This window comes from Phyllobates terribilis, unplaced genomic scaffold (genome assembly GCF_046119375.1).
Source record: "Phyllobates terribilis strain yellow unplaced genomic scaffold, ASM4611937v1 Scaffold_9__5_contigs__length_417890890, whole genome shotgun sequence".
NCBI lineage: Eukaryota > Metazoa > Chordata > Amphibia > Anura > Dendrobatidae > Phyllobates > Phyllobates terribilis.
The window spans coordinates 190,205,741-190,232,485 of record NW_027362769.1 but is presented as its reverse complement, the minus strand read 5'-3'; the positions used below and the strand labels follow the sequence as shown (position 1 = coordinate 190,232,485).

Genomic DNA, 26,745 nt, shown 5'->3' with positions numbered 1-26,745 from the left:
ATCCCCTGTAGACTGTGAGCCCTCGCCGGCAGGGTCCTCGCTCCACCATACCGCTGCACAACCAGCTCTACCCTCACCTACTGTATCCTTACCCATCCCTTGTAGACTGTGAGCCCTCGCGGGCAGGGTCCTCGCTCCACCATACCGCTGCACGACCGGCTCTACCCTCACCTACTGTATCCTCACCCATTCCTTGTAGGCTGTGAGCCCTAGCGGGCAGGGTCCTCGCTCCACCATACTGCTCCACGACCAGCTCTGCCCTCACCTACTGTATCCTCACCCATCCCCTGTAGACTGTGAGCCCTCGCGGGCAGGGTCCTCGCTCCACCATACCGCTGCACGACCAGCTCTACCCTCACCTACTGTATCCTCACCCATCCCTTGTAGACTGTGAGCCCTCGCGGGCAGGGTCCTCGCTCCACCATACCGCTGCACGACCAGCTCTACCCTCACCTACTGTATCCTCACCCATCCCTTGTAGACTGTGAGCCCTCGCGGGCAGGGTCCTCGCTCCACCATACCGCTGCACGACCAGCTCTACCCTCACCTACTGTATCCTCACCCATCCCTTGTAGACTGTGAGCCCTCGCGGGCAGGGTCCTCGCTCCACCACACCGCTGCACGACCAGCTCTACACTCACCTACTGTATCCTCACCCATCCCCTGTAGATTGTGAGCCCTCGCGGGCAGGGTCCTCGCTCCACCATACCGCTGCACGACCAGCTCTACACTCACCTACTGTATCCTCACCCATCCCCTGTAGACTGTGAGCCCTCGCGGGCAGGGTCCTCGCTCCACCATACCGCTGCACGACCAGCTCTACACTCACCTACTGTATCCTCACCCATCCCCTGTAGATTGTGAGCCCTCGCGGGCAGGGTCCTCGCTCCTCCTGTACCAGTCGCTGACTTGTATTGTTTAAATTATTGTAATTGTTTTTGCTATGTATATCAATATCACATGTAAAGTGCCATGGAATAAATGCCGCTATAATAATAAATAATAATGAATACTCTCAGTATCTGATGACCGCCAGTCACCTACATCATAAGTATCTGGTGACCGACCGTCTCCTCTATACTCAGTATCTGATGTCATACTGAAGATTGAGGCGACGGGCAGTCACAACATACTGATGATGGAGGCGATGGGCGGTCACCAGATACTGAAGATTGAGGAGACGGGCAGTCACAAGATACTGATGATGGAGGCGATGGGCGGTCACCAGATACTGAAGATTGAGGCAACGGGCAGTCACAAGATACTGATGATGGAGGCGACGGGCGGTCACCAGATACTGATGATGGAGGCGACGGGCGGTCACCAGATACTGATGATGGAGGCGACGGGCGGTCACCAGATACTGATGATGGAGGCGATGGGCGGTCACCAGATACTGAAGATTGAGGCGACGGGCGGTCACCAGATACTGATGATGGAGGCGATGGGCGGTCACCAGATACTGAAGATTGAGGCGACGGGCAATCACAAGATACTGATGATGGAGGTGACGGGCGGTCACCAGATACTGATGATGGAGGCGATGGGCGGTCACCAGATACTGATGATGGAGGCGACGGGCGGTCACCAGATACTGATGATGGAGGCGACGGGCGGTCACCAGATACTGATGATGGAGGCGACGGGCGGTCACCAGATACTGATGATGGAGGCGACGGGCGGTCACCAGATACTGATGATGGAGGCGACGGGCGGTCACCAGATACTGATGATGGAGGCGACGGGCGGTCACCAGATACTGATGATGGAGGCGACGGGCGGTCACCAGATACTGATGATGGAGGCGACGGGCGGTCACCAGATACTGATGATGGAGGCGACGGGCGGTCACCAGATACTGATGATGGAGGCGACGGGCGGTCACCAGATACTGATGATGGAGGCAACGGGCGGTCACCAGATACTGATGATGGAGGCGACGGGCGGTCACCAGATACTGATGATGGAGGCGACGGGCGGTCACCAGATACTGATGATGGAGGCGACGGGCGGTCACCAGAAACTGATGATGGAGGTGGCGGGCGGTCACCAGATACTGATGATGGAGGTGACGGGCGGTCACCAGATACTGATGATGGAGGTGACGGGCGGTCACCAGATACTGATGATGGAGGTGACGGGCGGTCACCAGATACTGATGATGGAGGCGACGGTCGATCCCCAGATACTGATGATGGAGGCGACGGGCGGTCACCAGATACTGATGATGGAGGCGACGGGCGGTCACCAGATACTGATGATGGAGGTGACGGGCGGTCACCAGATTAGATTTCTGTTTTCTTCAGTCACTTTGAAATTAGTTAATTGATATAAATATTAACTCTTCTATTCCTGAAAGCTTCTTACTCTGCAGCATTTTTCCCACACCGGCCTAAATTTTTTGCACATTTCTGTATATACGGTGTGTATAACTTTATATAAAATTCTGCCTGTGATACAGATGTAGCAAAGCTGATCTTATACCATGTGTCTTACCCACAGTCCTATGTAACACCACAGATAACACAGTGATAACTCTCTGAGTACAGATAATGTAGTAGATGTCACCTGCAGTCCTATGTAACACCACAGATAACACAGTGATAACTCTCTGAGTACAGATAATGTAGTAGATGTCACCTGCAGTCCTATGTAACACCACAGATAACACAGTGATAACTCTCTGAGTACAGATAATGTAGTAGATGTCACCTGCAGTCCTATGTAACACCACAGATAACAGTGATCATTCTATGAGTACAGATAATGTAGTAGATGTCACCTGCAGTCCTATGTAACACCACAGATAACAGTGATGACTCTCTGAGTACAGATAATGTAGTAGATATCACCTGCAGTCCTATGTAACACCACAGATAACACAGTGATAACTCTGAGTACAGATAATGTAGTAGATATCACCTGCAGTCCTATGTAACACCACAGATAACACAGTGATAACTCTCTGAGTACAGATAATGTAGTAGATGTCACCTGCAGTCCTATGTAACACCACAGATAACACAGTGATAACTGTCTGAGTACAGATAATGTAGTAGATGTCACCTGCAGTCCTATGTAACACCACAGATAACACAGTGATAACTCTCTGAGTACAGATAATGTAGTAGATATCACCTGCAGTCCTATGTAACACCACAGATAACACAGTGATAACTCTCTGAGTACAGATAATGTAGTAGATATCACCTGCAGTCCTATGTAACACCACAGATAACACAGTGATAACTCTCTGAGTACAGATAATGTAGTAGATGTCACCTGCAGTCCTATGTAACACCACAGATAACAGTGATGACTCTCTGAGTACAGATAATGTAGTAGATATCACCTGCAGTCCTATGTAACACCACAGATAACACAGTGATAACTCTCTGAGTACAGATAATGTAGTAGATATCACCTGCAGTCCTATGTAACACCACAGATAACACAGTGATAACTCTCTGAGTACAGATAATGTAGTAGATGTCACCTGCAGTCCTATGTAACACCACAGATAACACAGTGATAACTCTCCGAGTACAGATAATGTAGTAGATGTCACCTGCAGTCCTATGTAACACCACAGATAACACAGTGATAACTCTGAGTACAGATAATGCAGCAGATATCGCCTGCAGTCCTATGTAACACCACAGATAACACAGTGATAACTCTCTGAGTACAGATAATGCAGCAGATATCGCCTGCAGTCCTATGTAACACCACAGATAACAGTGATCATTCTATGAGTACAGATAATGTAGTAGATGTCACCTGCAGTCCTATGTAACACCACAGATAACACAGTGATGACTCTCTGAGTACAGATAATGTAGTAGATGTCACCTGCAGTCCTATGTAACACCACAGATAACACAGTGATAACTCTCTGAGTACAGATAATGTAGTAGATGTCACCTGCAGTCCTATGTAACACCACAGATAACACAGTGATAGCTCTCTGAGTACAGATAATGCAGTAGATGTTACCTGCAGTCCTATGTAACACCACAGATAACACAGTGATAACTCTCTGAGTACAGATAATGTAGTAGATATCACCTGCAGTCCTATGTAACACCACAGATAACACAGTGATAACTCTCTGAGTACAGATAATGTAGTAGATATCACCTGCAGTCCTATGTAACACCGTATGTGCAGTTATCACTGACTGATGGATCTCCCTGATCTTCCTCACCTGATTGGGCGGCAGCTCAGGGATTATGGCTGATTACCATGGTTGCTATGGTGATAAGTCACTCATTGGCTATCAGTCTTTAGAGGAGAGCGCTGCTCCGGGTGTCGTCGTGTTCCCCAGCGATGCCTCCAGCACCTCCTGAATCTTACATGGGACTTCATATTGTAATACAAGAAGTTCTACAACTTTTAACAACCTTTGTGTCACTTCTGCTGTGGGTGGATGAGAAGGTCCCTCCTGGTCCGTGCTGGTCCGTCCTGCTCACAGCTGAGGGTTTGCTGCAGTGTGTCCAGACTGAGACAGTGTAACAGACTCCCATGTGCTGACCTCAGAGCATAGTGCAGACTGGCACATTGTAACAAACCCTCAGCAGAGAGCAGGATTCAATGCTGCCATGAATGTTCTCACTCACTGACAGCAGGCAGAGCTGCTGAGACCACCCATGATGAGGCACGGTGTCCAGCCTGACCCCTCCTGTGTCTTCCCCTGCAGGTGTCATGGTGGGCTTCAACATGGGCGGAGACCTGCGGCGGCCGGCCGTTAGTATTCCTGTGGGCTCGCTGGCTGCCATTGCCATCTCGTAAGTGTCAGGACATGGCTCTCCTGGTATACGGTATATACTGTGCACCAGGCGGCTCAGGATGAGCAGGTTCTTCTCTCTCTGCAGGTGGTTCCTTTACGTCGTCTTTGTCTTTTTACTCGGCGCCATTTGCATCAGGGAATCCCTGCGCCATGAATTCATGATCGCTGAGAAGGTAACGGCGCCATCACTGCATCATGTGACTGAGGGGGCGGGGCATGAGTATTAGGGAATTGTCTGATGAGCGATTGTCCCTGTAACAGCCCCACAGGGTCGGGACCTGGCCGCCATCATGGCAGTCACTGGTGACGGTGCAGGTACGAGGAGCGGAGAATCACTGGACGACGGCACGAGGGAGGCGCAGCTCCTCCGCCGCGCTCCGGATCCGTGGTACCGCGGCCAATCACAGCGCCCCCAGTGGCAGTGCCGGGAGCTGAGGCTTCTCGCGTGTCTGAGCTCAGAGCGCAGATTAATAATCATAATCCGGAGAATTAGACTCAGCGGCTCCATTATCCGGTGCTGTCCGCCCCTCGTACGCCCGGGGTCACTGCTGAACCCACAGACAATGATGGGGGTGATTGTACTGGCCGCCCCAGATGGTGGATCCAGTTCTTGTCCTGCAATTGCTTAAATAGCAATTCCCTAATGTCCGTCGCCCCCATACACGGTGGAGGGGGAGGAAGGAGCAGACTGCATGAGAGTTGTGGTCGTGTATCACATGTTGTGTCCCCTCCTCAGGTGTCTCTGGTGGGCTTCCTCTTTCTGCTGGGTCTCTACATCTCCTCATTGGCCTCCTGCATGGGGGGTCTCTACAGCGCTCCCAGAATCCTTCAGTGCATCGCACAGGAGAAGGTCATCCCTGTCCTGTCATTCCTGAGCCATGGAGTAAGTGCATCGTCCCCCAATGTGTCTGACCCCTCCTCAGCCGCTACATCCACCGACCGATGGCAGAATAGTGAGTGCAGCTCTGGAGTATAATACAGGATATAACTCAGGATCAGTAATGTAATGTATGTACACAGTGACTGCACCAGCAGAATAGTGAGTGCAGCTCTGGAGTATAATACAGGATATAACTCAGGATCAGTAATGTAATGTATGTACCCAGTGACTGCACCAGCAGAATAGTGAGTGCAGCTCTGGAGTATAATACAGGATGTAACTCAGGATCAGTAATGTAATGTATGTACACAGTGACTGCACCAGCAGAATAGTGAGTGCAGCTCTGGATGATAATACAGGATGTAACTCAGGATCAGTAATGTATGTACACAGTGACTGCACCAGCAGAATAGTGAGTGCAGCTCTGGAGTATAATACAGGAGGTAACTCAGGATCAGTAATGTAATGTATGTACACAGTGACTGCACCAGCAGAATAGTGAGTGCAGCTCTGGAGTATAATACAGGATGTAACTCAGGATCAGTAATGTAATGTATGTACCCAGTGACTGCACCAGCAGAATAGTGAGTGCAGCTCTGGAGTATAATACAGGATGTAACTCAGGATCAGTAATGTAATGTATGTACACAGTGACTGCACCAGCAGAATAGTGAGTGCAGCTCTGGAGTATAATACAGGAGGTAACTCAGGATCAGTAATGTAATGTATGTACCCAGTGACTGCACCAGCAGAATAGTGAGTGCAGCTCTGGAGTATAATACACGATGTAACTCAGGATCAGTAATGTAATGTATGTACACAGTGACTGCACCAGCAGAATAGTGAGTGCAGCTCCGGAGTATAATACAGGATGTAACTCAGGATCAGTAATGTAATGTATGTACACAGTGACTGCACCAGCAGAATAGTGAGTGCAGCTCTGGAGTATAATACAGGAGGTAACTCAGGATCAGTAATGTAATGTATGTACACAGTGACTGCACCAGCAGAATAGTGAGTGCAGCTCTGGAGTATAATACAGGATGTAACTCAGGATCAGTAATGTAATGTATGTACACAGTGACTGCACCAGCAGAATAGTGAGTGCAGCTCCGGAGTATAATACAGGATGTAACTCAGGATCAGTAATGTAATGTATGTACACAGTGACTGCACCAGCAGAATAGTGAGTGCAGCTCCGGAGTATAATACAGGATGTAACTCAGGATCAGTAATGTAATGTATGTACACAGTGACTGCACCAGCAGAATAGTGAGTGCAGCTCTGGAGTATAATACAGGATGTAACTCAGGATCAGTAATGTAATGTATGTACACAGTGACTGCACCAGCAGAATAGTGAGTGCAGCTCCGGAGTATAATACAGGATGTAACTCAGGATCAGTAATGTAATGTATGTACACAGTGACTGCACCAGCAGAATAGTGAGTGCAGCTCTGGAGTATAATACAGGATGTAACTCAGGATCAGTAATGTAATGTATGTACACAGTGACTGCACGAGCAGAATAGTGAGTGCAGCTCTGGAGTATAATACAGGATGTAACTCAGGATCAGTAATGTAATGTATGTACCCAGTGACTGCACCAGCAGAATAGTGAGTGCAGCTCTGGAGTATAATACAGGATGTAACTCAGGATCAGTAATGTAATGTACGTACACAGTGACTGCACCAGCAGAATAGTGAGTGCAGCTCTGGAGTATAATACAGGATGTAACTCAGGATCAGTAATGTAATGGATGTACACAGTGACTGCACCAGCAGAATAGTGAGTGCAGCTCTGGAGTATAATACAGGAGGTAACTCAGGATCAGTAATGTAATGTATGTACACAGTGACTGCACCAGCAGAATAGTGAGTGCAGCTCTGGAGTATAATACAGGAGGTAACTCAGGATCAGTAATGTAATGTATGTACACAGTGACTGCACCAGCAGAATAGTGAGCGCAGCTCTGGAGTATAATACAGGAGGTAACTCAGGATCAGTAATGTAATGTATGTACACAGTGACTGCACCAGCAGAATAGTGAGTGCAGCTCTGGAGTATAATACAGGATGTAACTCAGGATCAGTAATGTAATGTATGTACCCAGTGACTGCACCAGCAGAATAGTGAGTGCAGCTCTGGAGTATAATACAGGATGTAACTCAGGATCAGTAATGTAATGTACGTACACAGTGACTGCACCAGCAGAATAGTGAGTGCAGCTCTGGAGTATAATACAGGAGGTAACTCAGGATCAGTAATGTAATGTACGTACACAGTGACTGCACCAGCAGAATAGTGAGTGCAGCTCCGGAGTATAATACAGGATGTAACTCAGGATCAGTAATGTAATGTATGTACACAGTGACTGCACCAGCAGAATAGTGAGTGCAGCTCTGGAGTATAATACAGGATGTAACTCAGGATCAGTAATGTAATGTATGTACACAGTGACTGCACCAGCAGAATAGTGAGTGCAGCTCTGGAGTATAATACAGGATGTAACTCAGGATCAGTAATGTAATGTATGTACCCAGTGACTGCACCAGCAGAATAGTGAGTGCAGCTCTGGAGTATAATACAGGATGTAACTCAGGATCAGTAATGTAATGTACGTACACAGTGACTGCACCAGCAGAATAGTGAGTGCAGCTCTGGAGTATAATACAGGAGGTAACTCAGGATCAGTAATGTAATGTATGTACACAGTGACTGCACCAGCAGAATAGTGAGTGCAGCTCTGGAGTATAATACAGGAGGTAACTCAGGATCAGTAATGTAATGTATGTACACAGTGACTGCACCAGCAGAATAGTGAGCGCAGCTCTGGAGTATAATACAGGAGGTAACTCAGGATCAGTAATGTAATGTATGTACACAGTGACTGCACCAGCAAAATAGTAAGTGCAGCTCTGGAGTATAATACAGGATGTAACTCAGGATCAGTAATGTAATGTATGTACCCAGTGACTGCACCAGCAGAATAGTGAGTGCAGCTCTGGAGTATAATACAGGATGTAACTCAGGATCAGTAATGTAATGTACGTACACAGTGACTGCACCAGCTGAATAGTGAGTGCAGCTCTGGAGTATAATACAGGAGGTAACTCAGGATCAGTAATGTAATGTATGTACACAGTGACTGCACCAGCAGAATAGTGAGTGCAGCTCTGGAGTATAATACAGGACGTAACTCGGGATCAGTAATGTAATGTATGTACACAGTGACTGCACCAGCAGAATAGTGAGTGCAGCTCTGGAGTATAATACAGGATGTAACTCAGGATCAGTAATGTAATGTATGTACACAGTGACTGCACCAGCAGAATAGTGAGTGCAGCTCTGGAGTATAATACAGGAGGTAACTCAGGATCAGTAATGTAATGTATATACAGTGACTGCACCAGCAGAATAGTGAGTGCAGCTCTGGAGTATAATACAAGATGTAACTCAGGATCAGTAATATAATGTATGTACACAGTGACTGCACCAGCAGAATAGTGAGTGCAGCTCTGGAGTATAATACAGGAGGTAACTCAGGATCAGTAATGTAATGTATGTACACAGTGACTGCACCAGCAGAATAGTGAGTGCAGCTCTGGAGTATAATACAGGATGTAACTCAGGATCAGTAATGTAATGTATATACAGTGACTGCACCAGCAGAATAGTGAGTGCAGCTCTGGAGTATAATACAAGATGTAACTCAGGATCAGTAATGTAATGTATGTACATAGTGACTGCACCAGCAGAATAGTGAGTGCCGCTCTGGAGTATAATACAGGATGTAACTCCGGATCAGTAATGTAATGTATGTACACAGTGACTGCACCAGCAGAATAGTGAGTGCAGCTCTGGAGTATAATACAGGATGTAACTCAGGATCAGTAATGCAATGTATGTACACAGTGACTGCACCAGCTGAATAGTGAGTGCAGCTCTGGAGGATAATACAGGATGTAACTCAGGATCAGTAATGCAATGTATGTACACAGTGACTGCACCAGCAGAATAGTGAGTGCAGCTCTGAAGTATAATACAGGATGTAACTCAGGATCAGTAATGCAATGTATGTACACAGTGACTGCACCAGCAGAATAGTGAGTGCAGCTCTGGAGTATAATACAGAAGGTAACTCAGGATCAGTAATGTAATGTATGTACACAGTGACTGCACCAGCAGAATAGTGAGTGCAGCTCTGGAGTATAATACAGAAGGTAACTCAGGATCAGTAATGTATATACACAGTGACTGCACCAGCAGAATAGTGAGTGCAGCTCTGGAGTATAATACAGAAGGTAACTCAGGATCAGTAATGTAATGTATGTACACAGTGACTGCACCAGCAGAATAGTGAGTGCAGCTCTGGAGTATAATACAGAAGGTAACTCAGGATCAGTAATGTAATGTATGTACACAGTGACTGCACCAGCAGAATAGTGAGTGCAGCTCTGGAGTATAATACAGAAGGTAACTCAGGATCAGTAATGTAATGTATGTACACAGTGACTGCACCAGCAGAATAGTGAGTGCAGCTCTGGAGTATAATACAGGATGTAACTCAGGATCAGTAATGTAATGTATGTACACAGTGACTGCACCAGCAGAATAGTGAGTGCAGCTCCGGAGTATAATACAGGATGTAACTCAGGATCAGTAATGTAATGTATGTACACAGTGACTGCACCAGCAGAATAGTGAGTGCAGCTCTGGAGTATAATACAGGATGTAACTCAGGATCAGTAATGTAATGTATGTACACAGTGATTGCACCAGCAGAATAGTGAGTGCAGCTCTGGAGTATAATACAGGATGTAACTCAGGATCAGTAATGTAATGTATGTACACAGTGACTGCACCAGCAGAATAGTGAGCGCAGCTCTGGAGTATAATACAGGATGTAACTCAGGATCAGTAATGTAATGTATGTACACAGTGACTGCACCAGCAGAATAGTGAGTGCAGCTCTGGAGTATAATACAGGATGTAACTCAGGATCAGTAATGTAATGTATATACACAGTGACTGCACCAGCAGAATAGTGAGTGCAGCTCTGGAGTATAATACAGGAGGTAACTCAGGATCAGTAATGCAATGTATGTACACAGTGACTGCACCAGCAGAATAGTGAGTGCAGCTCTGGAGTATAATACAGAAGGTAACTCAGGATCAGTAATGTAATGTATGTACACAGTGACTGCACCAGCAGAATAGTGAGCGCAGCTCTGGAGTATAATACAGGAGGTAACTCGGGATCAGTAATGTAATGTATGTACACAGTGACTGCACCAGCAGAATAGTGAGTGCAGCTCTGGAGTATAATACAGGATGTAACTCAGGATCAGTAATGTAATGTATGTACACAGTGACTGCACCAGCAGAATAGTGAGTGCAGCTCTGGAGTATAATACAGGAGGTAACTCAGGATCAGTAATGTAATGTATATACAGTGACTGCACCAGCAGAATAGTGAGTGCAGCTCTGGAGTATAATACAAGATGTAACTCAGGATCAGTAATATAATGTATGTACACAGTGACTGCACCAGCAGAATAGTGAGTGCAGCTCTGGAGTATAATACAGGAGGTAACTCAGGATCAGTAATGTAATGTATGTACACAGTGACTGCACCAGCAGAATAGTGAGTGCAGCTCTGGGGTATAATACAGGATGTAACTCAGGATCAGTAATGTAATGTATATACAGTAACTGCACCAGCAGAATAGTGAGTGCAGCTCTGGAGTATAATACAAGATGTAACTCAGGATCAGTAATGTAATGTATGTACATAGTGACTGCACCAGCAGAATAGTGAGTGCCGCTCTGGAGTATAATACAGGATGTAACTCCGGATCAGTAATGTAATGTATGTACACAGTGACTGCACCAGCAGAATAGTGAGTGCAGCTCTGGAGTATAATACAGGATGTAACTCAGGATCAGTAATGTAATGTATGTACCCAGTGACTGCACCAGCAGAATAGTGAGTGCAGCTCTGGAGTATAATACAGGATGTAACTCAGGATCAGTAATGTAATGTACGTACACAGTGACTGCACCAGCAGAATAGTGAGTGCAGCTCTGGAGTATAATACAGGAGGTAACTCAGGATCAGTAATGTAATGTATATACAGTGACTGCACCAGCAGAATAGTGAGTGCAGCTCTGGAGTATAATACAAGATGTAACTCAGGATCTGTAATATAATGTATGTACACAGTGACTGCACCAGCAGAATAGTGAGTGCAGCTCTGGAGTATAATACAGGAGGTAACTCAGGATCAGTAATGTAATGTATGTACACAGTGACTGCACCAGCAGAATAGTGAGTGCAGCTCTGGAGTATAATACAGGATGTAACTCAGGATCAGTAATGTAATGTATATACAGTGACTGCACCAGCAGAATAGTGAGTGCAGCTCTGGAGTATAATACAAGATGTAACTCAGGATCAGTAATGTAATGTATGTACATAGTGACTGCACCAGCAGAATAGTGAGTGCCGCTCTGGAGTATAATACAGGATGTAACTCCGGATCAGTAATGTAATGTATGTACACAGTGACTGCACCAGCTGAATAGTGAGTGCAGCTCTGGAGTATAATACAGGATGTAACTCAGGATCAGTAATGCAATGTATGTACACAGTGACTGCACCAGCAGAATAGTGAGTGCAGCTCTGAAGTATAATACAGGATGTAACTCAGGATCAGTAATGCAATGTATGTACACAGTGACTGCACCAGCAGAATAGTGAGTGCAGCTCTGGAGTATAATACAGAAGGTAACTCAGGATCAGTAATGTAATGTATGTACACAGTGACTGCACCAGCAGAATAGTGAGTGCAGCTCTGGAGTATAATACAGAAGGTAACTCAGGATCAGTAATGTATATACACAGTGACTGCACCAGCAGAATAGTGAGTGCAGCTCTGGAGTATAATAGAGAAGGTAACTCAGGATCAGTAATGTAATGTATGTACACAGTGACTGCACCAGCAGAATAGTGAGTGCAGCTCTGGAGTATAATACAGAAGGTAACTCAGGATCAGTAATGTAATGTATGTACACAGTGACTGCACCAGCAGAATAGTGAGTGCAGCTCTGGAGTATAATACAGGAGGTAACTCAGGATCAGTAATGTAATGTATGTACACAGTGACTGCACCAGCAGAATAGTGAGTGCAGCTCTGGAGTATAATACAGGATGTAGCTCAGTATCAGAACAGGATCAGTAATGTAATGTATGTACATAGGACTGCACCAGCAGAATTGTGAGTGCAGCTCTGGAGTAAAATACAGGATGTAACTCAGTATCAGTACAGGATCAGTAATGTATGTACACAGTGACTGCACCAGCAGAATAGTGAGGGCAGCTCTGGAGTATAATACAGGATGTAACTCAGGATCAGTAATGTAATGTATGTACACAGTGACTGCACCAGTAGAATAGTGAGTGCAGCTCTGGAGTATAATGCCGGATGTTTTTTTTCTCTCTAGCTTAGTGTTCGTCCTTCTGACCAGATATTTTCTCTCTCTTCTCTTCCAGGCGATTAGCGAGTGAAGTGTTAATAGTCAGCGCTGAACATGTGTCCTGTAATTCTCCTGATAATTGGGATTAGCGCTTTGGCGGCATTTCCTCCTCGTTATAAGTAATATGCGCTGTCACATGATGAGGCCTCGTTCAGTCGGTGATTAGGGGCTGATTGTAGAGCTAATCGCTTTCAGCTTTATTATCCAGACATACGAGAGCCGCTGCATAGAAGTCACTGTGACGGCTCCGCAGACGGAGAATTTCTTCCCGGGTTTACTGATCTGCAGCAACATAGGTGACGTCCATATTATATCACAATATGTCCTGAGAGTGAACAGACAATTAAGTCTTATCCGCCAGTCACCTCCAGAGCTGCAGTCACTCTTCTGCTGTTACATCGTGTCTTAACCTCCAGTCACCTCCAGAGCTGCGGTCACTATTCTGCTGTTACATCATGTCTTCTCCTCTAGAGCTGCAGTCACTATTCTGCTGTTACATTGTGTCTCATCCTCCAGTCACCTCCTGAGCTGCAGTCACTCTTCTGCTGTTACATCGTGTCTTAACCTCCAGTCACCTCCAGAGCTGCGGTCACTATTCTGCTGTTACATCATGTCTTCTCCTCTAGAGCTGCAGTCACTATTCTGCTGTTACATTGTGTCTCATCCTCCAGTCACCTTCAGAGCTGCACTCACTATTCTGCTGTTACATCGTGTCTTAACCTCCAGTCACCTCCTGAGCTGCAGTCACTATTCTGCTGTTACATCATGTCTTCTCCTCCAGAGCTGCATTCACAATTCTGCTGGCTTCCTCGCTGAATCCACCTCCACTTTGCTGACTAATGCTCCAATTAGCACTTGGCCAACATCCCACAATGCATTTTCCTATTCTGTGTTGCATTGTGGGAGATGCGAGAATATTTAGATATTCTGCCTAATAAAGCAAACAGTATAATTCTCATGATGCACCAGTGCCGGTGACTATATATGAGGCGTTTGCTGCATTATGAGTGCAGCTCTGGATGTGACTGGTGCTTCAGCCATGATGTACCTCAGGATCAGGTAGTGATACATTAATGATACATCAGTCTGATTGTTGGGGGTCGGACTGTAGATGGTGGGGGGCTTTGTCCTCTGTTGCTGCGGAGCCTCCTGCGGCATGGCGCGATCATTCACGGCTGGTGGCCGCCGCTGGTGTCCTGATGGGGATTGCACCATTGATATCAGCTGTGCATGACTGTGTTATCTGAGAGGCCATCTGAGATTGTCCACAGGCCGTCTTATCAGTGTCTGCCTTCTTTTTATTTTCTTTAGAAAGGTCCTAACAAGACTCCGGTGGCCGCCATCTTTCTGACCGGCCTCCTCACTATGGCCTTCGTCTTCATCGGTCAGGTGAACATCCTGGCCCCCATCGTAACCATTAACTTCATGCTGACGTACAGCGCCGTGGACTACTCCTACTTCTCAGTCACCATGAGCTATGATCTGCAGCACTCCCGCAGGAAGGTGGGGAGAGCCACCTCCAGGACACCTGGACCCCTGCAGCCCCTCATCCTGGATAAGTCCACCAGTTATGGCTCTAACGGGACCCTACTGGAATTCACCAAAGACATGGACCAGATCTTCAGATCGGGTCAGGTGGAGACAGCGGACAGCACCAAGATCCAGGACCCAGAGCAGAAGAAGTTCATGAAGCTGAAGAAATCCCGAAAACCGGCGAAGGAGACGCTGCAGGACAGCTACCAACTGGACCTTCAGCACAACCAGGAGCCGGAGAGCAGGACCAGTGCTGAAGTAGAGCCAACCAGTGCTGAAGTAGAGCCGACCAGCACCGAGCAGGAGGATGACCGCAGCCAAGACCGGACCCCGAGCGATGGGCAGGAGCAAGTCGAGCAAAGCGACGAGGACCGGACCGGAGACCAGGAGCAGCTTGTCACCGACGTCCAGGAGCCGGGAGCCGACCTGAAGGATGGTGAGTTCTGATAGGTCACCAGACACCGAGGCCCATCATCCGGGGGAAGGATACCCACCATTGTGTGCCTGGCCCCATCTAGGAAGTGCATTGCAGGCCCCACCAGGACCTGCACCCCGATCGACATGTCCCCTCCCCCAACAGCGCTATGGTGGACGCAGTCTGCAAACAGCTCCTAATATCTCACCTTCCTGCACCCCCATTGGTCCCCCATGAGAAAGACACAGTGGGGTTCCCTGCAGTGGCCTCTGTAGATTTAGGGTTTGTTACACTAATGAATATTCTTCTTTTAGAGGCAAAAACAAAACAGAAAGCTCCAGAGTTTGAGATCCAAAGTCTATCAAGCTCCTTCTACAGCAAACTGTGCAATCACTGGGTGTCATTTATTGGGGTGAGTGCAGCTTTGATCGCGGGGTGGGTTCGGTTGTGATCGCTATGTGCCATCTATCGGGGTGAGCGCGGCTCTGTGATCACTGGGTGCCATCTATCGGGGTGAGCGCTGCTCTGTGATCGCTGGGTGCCGTCTATCGGGGTGAGTGCTGCTCTGTGATCGCTGGGTGCCGTCTATCGGGGTGAGTGCTGCTCTGTGATCGCTGGGTGCCGTCTATCAGGGTGAGTGCTGCTCTGTGATCGCTGGGTGCCATCTATCGGGGTGAGTGCATCTCTGTGATCGCTGGGTGCAGTCTATCGGGGTGAGTGCTGCTCTGTGATCGCTGGGTACCATCTATCGGGGTGAGTGCTGCTCTGTGATCGCTGGGTACCATCTATCGGGGTGAGTGCATCTCTGTGATCGCTGGGTGCAGTCTATCGGGGTGAGTGCTGCTCTGTGATCGCTGGGTGCCATCTATCGGGGTGAGTGCAGCTCTGTGATCGCTGGGTGCCTTCTATCGGGGTGAGTGCTGCTCTGTGATCGCTGGGTGCCGTCTATCGGGGTGAGTGCTGCTCTGTGATCGCTGGGTGCCATCTATCGGGGTGAGTGCTGCTCTGTGATCGCTGGGTACCATCTATCGGGGTGAGTGCATCTCTGTGATCGCTGGGTGCAGTCTATCGGGGTGAGTGCTGCTCTGTGATCGCTGGGTACCATCTATCGGGGTGAGTGCAGCTCTGTGATTGCTGGGTGCCTTCTATCGAGGTGAGTGCTGCTCTGTGATCGCTGGGTGCCGTCTATCGGGGTGAGTGCTGCTCTGTGATCGCTGGGTGCCATCTATCGGGGTGAGTGCATCTCTGTGATCGCTGGGTGCAGTCTATCGGGGTGAGTGCTGCTCTGTGATCGCTGGGTACCATCTATCGGGGTGAGTGCTGCTCTGTGATCGCTGGGTACCATCTATCGGGGTGAGTGCATCTCTGTGATCGCTGGGTGCAGTCTATCGGGGTGAGTGCTGCTCTGTGATCGCTGGGTACCATCTATCGGGGTGAGTGCAGCTCTGTGATTGCTGGGTGCCTTCTATCGGGGTGAGTGCTGCTCTGTGATCGCTGGGTGCCGTCTATCGGGGTGAGTGCTGCTCTGTGATCGCTGGGTGCCATCTATCGGGGTGAGTGCTGCTCTGTGATCGCTGGGTACCATCTATCGGGGTGAGTGCATCTCTGTGATCGCTGGGTGCAGTCTATCGGGGTGAGTGCTGCTCTGTGATCGCTGGGTACCATCTATCGGGGTGAGTGCAGCTCTGTGATTGCTGGGTGCCTTCTATCGGGGTGAGTGCTGCTCTGTGATCGCTGGGTGCCGTCTATCGGGGTGAGTGCTGCTCTGTGATCGCTGGGTGCCATCTATCGGGGTGAGCGCGGCTCTGTGATCGCTGGGTGCCTTCTATCGGGGTGAGTGCTGCTCTGTGATCGCTGGGTGCCGTCTATCGGGGTGAGTGCTGCTCTGTGATCGCTGGGTGCCATCTATCGGGGTGAGCGCGGCTCTGTGATCGCTGGGTGCCGTCTATCGGGGTGAGTGCTGCTCTGTGATCGCTGGGTGCCATCTATCGAGGTGAGCGCGGCTCTGTGACCGCTGGGTGCCATCTATCGGGGTGAGTGCATCTCTGTGATCGCTGGGTGCCGTCTATCGGGGTGAGTGCATCTCTGTGATCGCTGGGTGCCATCTATCGGGATGAGTGCGGCTCTGTGATCGCTGGGTGCCATCTATCGGGGTGAGTGCAGCTCTGAGATCGCTGGGTGCCATCTATCGGGGTGAGTGCTGCTCTGTGATCGCTGGGTGCCATCTATCGGGGTGAGTGCGGCTCTGTGATCGCTGGGTGCCATCTATCGGGCTAAGTGCGGCTCTGTGATCGCTGGGTGCCAGCTATCGGGCTGAGTGCGGCTCTGTGATCGCTGGGTGCCAGCTATCGGGCTGAGTGCGGCTCTGTGATCGCTGGGTGCCAGCTATCGGGCTGAGTGCGGCTCTGTGATCGCTGGGTGCCAGCTATCGGGCTGAGTGCGGCTCTGTGATCGCTGGGTGCCAGCTATCGGGCTGAGTGCGGCTCTGTGATCGCTGGGTGCCATCTATCGGGCTGAGTGCGGCTCTGTGATCGCTGGGTGCCATCTATCGGGCTGAGTGCGGCTCTGTGATCGCTGGGTGCCATCTATCGGGCTGAGTGCGGCTCTGTGATCGCTGGGTGCCATCTATCGGGCTGAGTGCGGCTCTGTGATCGCTGGGTGCCATCTATCGGGCTGAGTGCGGCTCTGTGATCGCTGGGTGCCATCTATCGGGCTGAGTGCGGCTCTGTGATCGCTGGGTGCCATCTATCGGGCTGAGTGCGGCTCTGTGATCGCTGGGTGCCATCTATCGGGCTGAGTGCGGCTCTGTGATCGCTGGGTGCCATCTATCGGGCTGAGTGCGGCTCTGTGATCGCTGGGTGCCATCTATCGGGCTGAGTGCGGCTCTGTGATCGCTGGGTGCCATCTATCGGGCTGATTGCGGCTCTGTGATCGCTGGGTGCCAGCTATCGGGCTGAGTGCGGCTCTGTGATCGCTGGGTGCCAGCTATCGGGCTGAGTGCGGCTCTGTGATCGCTGGGTGCCAGCTATCGGGCTGAGTGCGGCTCTGTGATCGCTGGGTGCCATCTATCGGGGTGAGTGCTGCTCTGTGATCGCTGGGTGCCATCTATCGGGGTGAGTGCTGCTCTGTGATCGCTGGGTGCCGTCTCTCGGGGTGAGTGCTGCTCTGTGATCGCTGGGTGCCGTCTATCGGAGTGAGTGCTGCTCTGTGATCGCTGGGTGCCGTCTATCGGGGTGAGTGCGGCTCTGTGATCGCTGGGTGCCATCTATGGGGGTGAGCGCTGCTCTGTGATCGCTGGGTGCCATCTATCGGGGTGAGTGCTGCTCTGTGATCGCTGGGTGCCATCTATCGGGGTGAGCGCGGCTCTGTGATCGCTGGGTGCCATCTATCGGGGTGAGCGCTGCTCTGTGATCGCTGGGTGCCATCTGTCGGGGTGAGTGCAGCTCTGAGATCGCTGGGTGCCATCTGTCGGGGTGAGTGCGGCTCTGATCGCTGGGTTCCATCTATCGGGGTGAGTGCTGCTCTGTGATCGCTGGGTGCCATCTATCGGGGTGAGTGGAGCTCTGATCGCTGGGTGCCGTCTATCGGGGTGAGTGCTGCTCTGTGATCGCTGGGTGCCATCTGTCGGGGTGAGTGCAGCTCTGAGATCGCTGGGTGCCATCTGTCGGGGTGAGTGCGGCTCTGATCGCTGGGTTCCATCTATCGGGGTGAGTGCAGCTCTGTGATCGCTGGGTGCCATCTATCGGGGTGAGTGGAGCTCTGATCGCTGGGTGCCGTCTATCGGGGTGAGTGCTGCTCTGTGATCGCTGGGTGCCATCTATCGGGGTGAGTGCTGCTCTGTGATCGCTGGGTGCCATCTATCGGGGTGAGTGCTGCTCTGTGATCGCTGGGTGCCATCTATCGGGGTGAGTGCTGCTCTGTGATCGCTGGGTGCCATCTATCGGGGTGAGTGCGGCTCTGTGATCGCTGGGTGCCATCTATCGGGGTGAGTGCGGCTCTGTGATCGCTGGGTGCCATCTATCGGGGTGAGTGCGGCTCTGTGATCGCTGGGTGCCATCTATCGGGGTGAGTGCGGCTCTGTGATCGCTGGGTGCCATCTATCGAGGTGAGTGCGGCTCTATGATCGCTGGGTGCCATCTATCGGGGTGAGTGCGACTCTGATCGCTGGGTGCCATCTTTCGGGCTGAGTGCGGCTCTGATCGCTGGGTTCCATCTATCGGGGTGAGTGCGGCTCTGTGATCGCTGGGTGCCATCTATCGAGGTGAGTGCGGCTCTGTGATCGCTGGGTGCCATCTATCGGGGTGAGTGCGACTCTGATCGCTGGGTGCCATCTTTCGGGCTGAGTGCGGCTCTGATCGCTGGGTTCCATCTATCGGGGTGAGTGTGGCTCTGTGATCGCTGGGTGCCCCCCATCGTGCTGAGTGCAGCTCTGATCGCTGGGTGCCATCTATCGGGGTGAGTGCTGCTCTGTGATCGCTGGGTGCCATCTATCGGGGTGAGTGCTGCTCTGTGATCGCTGGGTGCCATCTATCGGGCTGAGTGCTGCTCTGTGATCGCTGGGTGCCATCTATCGGGCTGAGTGCTGCTCTGTGATCGCTGGGTGCCATCTATCGGGCTGAGTGCTGCTCTGTGATCGCTGGGTGCCATCTATCGGGGTGAGTGCTGCTCTGTGATCGCTGGGTGCCATCTATCGGGGTGAGTGCTGCTCTGTGATCGCTGGGTGCCATCTATCGGGGTGAGTGCTGCTCTGTGATCGCTGGGTGCCGTCTCTCGGGGTGAGTGCTGCTCTGTGATCGCTGGGTGCCGTCTATCGGAGTGAGTGCGGCTCTGTGATCGCTGGGTGCCGTCTATCGGGGTGAGCGCGGCTCTGTGATCGCTGGGTGCCATCTATGGGGGTGAGTGCTGCTCTGTGATCGCTGGGTGCCATCTATTGAGGTGAGTGCGGCTCTGAGATCGCTGGGTGCCATCTATCGGGGTGAGTGCGACTCTGATTGCTGGGTGCCATCTTTCGGGGTGAGTGCGGCTCTGATCGCTGGGTGCCCCCCATCGGGCTGAGTGCGGCTCTGATCGCTGGGTTCCATCTATCGGGGTGAGTGCTGCTCTGATCGCTAGGTGCCATCTTTCGGGGTGAGTGCGGTGATCTGCCCCTCCTCTCTTGCAGGCCATCGTCTCCATCATCATCATGTTTGTCATCCAGTGGGCCTACGCTCTGGCTAACATCGGCGTTGCGGTTCTGCTGTTCTTCTATATCGGCCGGGTGAGCCCGGGGATGAATCCAGGTTGGTACCGTGTCAGACACCCGTAGGAGGTGGACGTGATGCGCGGCCTCCAATGCACGGGGTGCGCACCCAACTTTCCAGGCCTCTGAAGGGTGATGCTTCCTATTTTAGGGGCGGCTGCGAACTTCAGCTTCTTCGCCTGGATCCGACTCTTGGCCACGACGACGTTCAGGTTTGTGTTTAGGAGGACTGGGAGGAATATGGCGGCCAGGACGCTGAGGTTTAGATATTTCTGCTCACCCCTCCCCTCTGACTTCAGGAAGAAGCCCTCCCCGGAGCAGTTTGTGGTCACCCCGACCTTCGCTCACGTTGGCATGGAAACCACGCAATTGACTGAAGAGAACGCCGACTTTGCCTCTCGCGGGCGCTTCCACCATTCGTCTGTCATCAGCCAGGGGCATTTTATTAACCAGTTTAACTAGAGCGGGGAAACTCTCTGCGGCCTCCAGGACTGGACCTGGTGATGGCCGGCTGGGCACCACAGGAGGCGACTGTTGCTGCTACTGCTCATGGTGACTGCTATCACCATAGTGATAGTATCGGGTGACTGGGGGCCCCCAGTAGGTGACTCAATGTTTACAGGACATTGTGTCAGGTCACGGGCCCGGCTGTCATTAATGGATGAGGTCAAATATATTACTGAATTGAAGGAAGATGTGAGACGTGGAGCGGGGGAGGGGCGGAGGTAATAAACATTGCCGTCATGTGACTGCGGTGGTCTCCATTTACTCCTGTTACGGCCACCATTACATCGGCCGAGGTTGTCACCTGGATGTCCCAAATGACAAATCCAAGTATTGCCGCGCACTCTGGGGGCTGAGTGACCACCTGTATGGCTATTACCGCTTCCTCAGGGGTTGCCACCCAGCTTTATGATCACATCAGAGCCCACCCTAAATAAAGAAGAGTATTGCAGATCCGGTAAATACAGCGACGCACAAAGCCCCCTGGTGTCCGTCACTTCAGAGGCGCAGGTCTCTCAGCAGATTATTCCTGACCAACACAGGATAAAGCCCAGGACCGTGTGCGCCGCTCTCTCATCAGGTCCATCACACACCGGCCCCGTCAACTCCTTGTTACCCCCGCACCAACCCCGTCAGGTCCACTGCACCGGCCCCCTCAACTCCGTGTTACCCCCGCACCAACCCCGTCAGGTCCACTGCACCGGCCCCGTCAGCTCCATGTTACCCCCGCACCAACCCCGTCAGGTCCACTGCACCGGCCCCCTCAACTCCGTGTTACCCCTGCACCAACCCCGTCAGGTCCACTGCACCAGCCCTGTCAGGTCCACTGCACCGGCCCCGTCAGCTCCATGTTACCCCAGCACCAACCCCGTCAGGTCCACTGCACCAGCCCCCTCAACTCCGTGTTACCCCCGCACCAACCCCGTCAGGTCCACTGCACCAGCCCTGTCAGGTCCACTGCACCGGCCCCGTCAGCTCCATGTTACCCCCGCACCAACCCCGTCAGGTCCACTGCACCGGCCCCGTCAACTCCGTGTTACCCCCACACCTACCCCATCAGGTCCACTGCACCGGCCCCGTCAGCTCCGTGTTACCCCTGCACCAACCCCGTCAGGTCCACTGCACCGGCCCTGTCAACTCCGTGTTATCCTCGCACCAACCCCGTCAGGTCCACTGCACCGGCCCTGTCAACTCCATGTTACCCCCACACCAACCCCGTCAGGTCCACTGCACTGGCTCCGTTAGCTCCGTGTTATCCCCGCTCCGGCCCCCGTCAGCTCCGTGTTATCCCCGCTCCGGCCCCCGTCAGGTCCGTGTAGCCCCCCGCTCCGGCCCCCGTCAGGTCCGTGTTATCCCCCCGCACGGGCCCCTTCAGCTCCGTGTTACCCCTGCACCGACCTTCGTCAGCTCCGTGTTACCCCCGCACCGGCCCCGTCTGTCGTTACGTCACAGTTCCTGGCGTCTCAAGCCTTCAGTCTCGCACATGTTCTCTCTAGTTACGTCTCTTAAGCGCTCTCATTTCAGCGCTCTCGGCCCCCTCACCAGGCCCACCCTGCACTCAGTGGGTAGACTTCTGTTTTGCCTTGCTGTTTTCATGGGCTCACACTAAGGGCCCCCTTCATTATTGCATTTTTTGTCCTGTTTTTTGTTACTTGTGCCCTACTTTAATATTCAGCTTTTTGTAAAGTCTATTTTACATGTCCGCCTGTTTTTTATGTTCGCCATTGTTGGCGATTTTCGAGCTTTTAGCTCATTAATCAATTGCGACTTTTTAACAAGTCACCATTTTTTGCCCTTCAGTTTCCCCTGGAGTGATTTTATTTACGCCTGAAATTTCTGTGCAAATGTTGTAACTTTTTAGCTGTGTACTGTATGTGACTTCTTGAGGGCCATTTTGAAGAATTTGGTGTGAAAAATGTCAATAAATACCATAAAACAAAAGTGACCTAAAAAAAACAACAAATGATAAGTGGAACATTATTTTGGGAATACCCCTCTAATCCCCCGTCTCGGACAGCTTGAGTCCAGTCAGAAATACCCAGTTATGTTTGGGGTTTGCCTAAACTATGTTCTTTTTGTGTTTTGGTTCACTCTCCGAGCAAAATTGTGACTTTTTGACAATAATTCAGGCACAATTCCTTCACAAAGCACCGCAACTCCTCCACCTGCGATAGAAACGTCCGTAAGTGCCGCACACACATCTGCATGTACACGGCATCATGAGTAAGGTCGACGTGGCCTCTCAGCGCCTCCACCTGTCGTGTGCGGGGTCTCTGCCGCGCCACCCTAGGGTGACGTGTCGGCTGTGAGCGCCGTCTGATTGTCGATTGTTGTGCTGATTCCTCCCTTCCTGGGACGACGGTTCCACCCAGTACCAGAATGTCAGGAAAAGACCTTTTACACAGTTTCTGCAGGTCCCGGCGTCTCCTGCGTTACCAGCAACAATATACAGGACGCGGCGCCATCACGACATGTTGTATATAAGTGGAATATAGTGGCAGGAAGGAGGAATTGTGTGCGATGGAGGATCTGTAATGTAGGAGCCGGTGAAAGGAACAAACAGATAATTTGTAACTATTTCCACCTATAAAAAGCCTTTTTCAAGGAAATCTGTTGTACAGAAAACAACAATGAAAAATTACTTAATAGTAAAGAAATGAGGAGAAAAGAAGAGGAGGAGGTTGTTGTAGAGAGACGGACCGAACAGAATATCTCCAGGTACAATAAGGTCAATAACAGGGTAAAACTGGCACAATCAATGTGACGTTAGATATAACAGACATCGGTCAGAAGATCCCGTAGAAGGGATTCATCAATTGATGTATTAGGGGTGGCAGGGAATGGTAAATGTAAGACCAGCAATCTGTGTGTTCAGTTCTTGAAACAGGAGTGTTTCAGTTGTACCATTCTAAAAGAGGAAAATTTAATTAAAGTATCTCTTCCAAATAAGTATGTGTTGTTGATATCTTGTGTTTGTGTAGATACATTTATCCTCAAATTGGGCCATAAAGGAATGGGGCTACATTTGACCCCATTGCGGTCCCTTTCCTCTGTACATAAAACTGGTCCCTGATTCTGGTCATTTCTTATAAGGATAACTTAAACTATAATCCAAGCAAAACTGTATATGGGGTAAACAATCTAATGTAAATGTGCCTATAAATTGTTGTACTGTTTGCAAACTAGTGTAACATCCATGGCCACAAAGAGACAATTTGGTGTAATCATGTCAAATTTGGATAAAATGTTCAAAAATTTGTGGCTAAAAAGAATGATTTGGACTTACAAACCAGAGGAGTGAAGATTTATTTTTTTTTTTTCACATTATGACCAGTGGGGAGAAGATGGAGCCAGTGGTTACGACAATTGGGAGATCAGGTGATTGCTCTAAATTCCTAAAAAATGAGCTTTCCTTTTTCTTCATCCCCAATCATTTTCCCTTTTCCTCTTCTTTCTCTCTGTTTTCCTTATATCTTTCTTTCTGATGTCAGGTTTGCCTCTAAAACATAGACCAGCAAACCCTACTGCGATCTCACTGTATGTCCTGGACTTCTTCACCCTTAAGATGCTCCAAAGATTCGACACTACATGACGAGTGATGATGCATGCCCTCTCTGATTCCTCATGGTGCACTGATTGTGCCGGAGGCTGTACTCTATTCTCTGGTATTGACCTGATTGTATCTGGACATATTCTATTCGCTCCGGCTCCCCGTCCATCTCTCTTGTGCTCCTCGTATCTAATCTATTAAGTCATTTTCTTATTATTGGCTGTACAGCAGATTTCCTTGAAAAAGCCTTTTTATAGGTGGAAACGTCGGATACATCTGTTTGCTCCTTTCGACGGATCTACTAAAATATCAGATTATGAAGATAGCTCATAGAAAACAGCAGCATGATAAATACAACGTGATGTATACTGGTTTACAGAATTATATTGTGGCTATGGTGCTGTTACATATTGGGACTGGTAAGGACAGATCATGATGGTATAACATGGGGGGAGAGGGAGCAAAAATGATTAAAAGAGTCTAAAAGATTATAGAAATATATCAAAATGTTATATAAAATATCAGCAGGCTAGGGAAACTATATACATGTACATAAAACACAGCGCGCATGGGACGCACAGGAAGGGAGCAGTGTCATAACAGATGACTGACGCTACTATATGACCACCAGGGTGAGTACCCTGCAGACCAATAACAGTAGTAGCCAAGCGATATCAATGAGAATAAAGCATGAGTATGTATGTCATTGGAATGAATAGATACGTTACCGTGTGTACAGGTTCTCTATGGTGCCTGCGCGTCCACCCCAACGCGCGTTTCGCACCTGCCATCGTCAGGGAGCAAAGTGCAAGTGAAGTGAGGGAGTTTAAAAAGGGAACCAGAACCTATCGCATGCAGACCGAAAGTGACGCATGCGTTACTATGCCAACCGCGATGCTGGCAGGCGTCTGCATCATATGACGGACAACGTCAGAGTCACATGGTGGATGAGCTCTGACGTCGGCCACCACATAAAGATACAGAAAGCCAGCGGGGATAGCGAGGGCGGAGCACACATGTGTGCAGGTCCTGCAGGTATATAGTACGATATAAGGTATATGCGCATATCAAGTGACCAATACCAGTGGGGAAAATGGGAAGGGCTACACATGAAAATATATATACACTGCTCAAAAAAATAAAGGGACCCCTGAAATCCCCCCTCCTAGATGTGAATGATGAAATCTTCTCATTGAATACTTTGTTCTGTACAAAGCTGAATGTGCTGACAACAAAATCACCCAAAAATCATCAATGGAAATCACATTTATTAACCAATGGAGGCCTGGATGTGGAGTCACCCCCAAAATTAAAGTGGAAAAACCCACTACAGGCCGATCCAACTGTGATGTAATGTCCTTAAAACAAGTCACAATGAGGCTGAGTATTGTGTGTGGCCTCCACGTGCCTGTATGACCTCCCTACAACGCCTGGGCATGCTCCTGATGAGGCTGAGTATTGTGTGTGGCCTCCACGTGCCTGTATGACCTCCCTACAACGCCTGGGCATGCTCCTGATGAGGCTGAGTATTGTGTGTGGCCTCCACGTGCCTGTATGACCTCCCTACAATGCCTGGGCATGCTCCTGATGAGGCTGAGTATTGTGTGTGGCCTCCACGTGCCTGTATGACCTCCCTACAACGCCTGGGCATGCTCCTGATGAGGCTGAGTATTGTGTGTGGCCTCCACGTGCCTGTATGACCTCCCTAGAACGCCTGGGCATGCTCCTGATGAGGCTGAGTATTGTGTGTGGCCTCCACGTGCCTGTATGACCTCCCTACAACGCCTGGGCATGCTCCTGATGAGGCTGAGTATTGTGTGTGGCCTCCACGTGCCTGTATGACCTCCCTACAACGCCTGGGCATGCTCCTGATGAGGCTGAGTATTGTGTGTGGCCTCCACGTGCCTGTATGACCTCCCTACAATGCCTGGGCATGCTCCTGATGAGGCTGAGTATTGTGTGTGGCCTCCACGTGCCTGTATGACCTCCCTACAACGCCTGGGCATGCTCCTGATGAGGCTGAGTATTGTGTGTGGCCTCCACGTGCCTGTATGACCTCCCTAGAACGCCTGGGCATGCTCCTGATGAGGCTGAGTATTGTGTGTGGCCTCCACGTGCCTGTATGACCTCCCTACAACGCCTGGGCATGCTCCTGATGAGGCTGAGTATTGTGTGTGGCCTCCACGTGCCTGTATGACCTCCCTACAACGCCTGGGCATGCTCCTGATGAGGCTGAGTATTGTGTGTGGCCTCCACGTGCCTGTATGACCTCCCTAGAACGCCTGGGCATGCTCCT

The 26,745-nt window shown here is 50.2% G+C and overlaps 1 protein-coding gene across 5 annotated transcripts in view; it reads left to right on the top strand.

The window, feature by feature from the left end:
- SLC12A8 (solute carrier family 12 member 8) overlaps positions 1–22,855 on the top strand; it is a 57,851-nt gene extending 34,996 nt beyond the window's left edge. For 4 of the 5 annotated variants that reach the window (XM_073647537.1, XM_073647538.1, XM_073647539.1 and 1 more), the window contains exons 7-14: positions 4,700–4,787; positions 4,875–4,962; positions 5,526–5,672; positions 14,520–15,177; positions 15,471–15,568; positions 20,318–20,435; positions 20,547–20,607; positions 20,695–22,855. In XM_073647537.1, the coding sequence (XP_073503638.1) occupies positions 4,700–4,787; positions 4,875–4,962; positions 5,526–5,672; positions 14,520–15,177; positions 15,471–15,568; positions 20,318–20,435; positions 20,547–20,607; positions 20,695–20,857 (1,421 nt within the window). In that variant the 3' untranslated portion in view covers positions 20,858–22,855. The remainder of the gene's footprint in view (positions 1–4,699; positions 4,788–4,874; positions 4,963–5,525; positions 5,673–14,519; positions 15,178–15,470; positions 15,569–20,317; positions 20,436–20,546; positions 20,608–20,694) is intronic. The other variant, XR_012250710.1, reaches the window with a different exon arrangement.
- Positions 22,856–26,745: the final 3,890 nt, after the last annotated feature.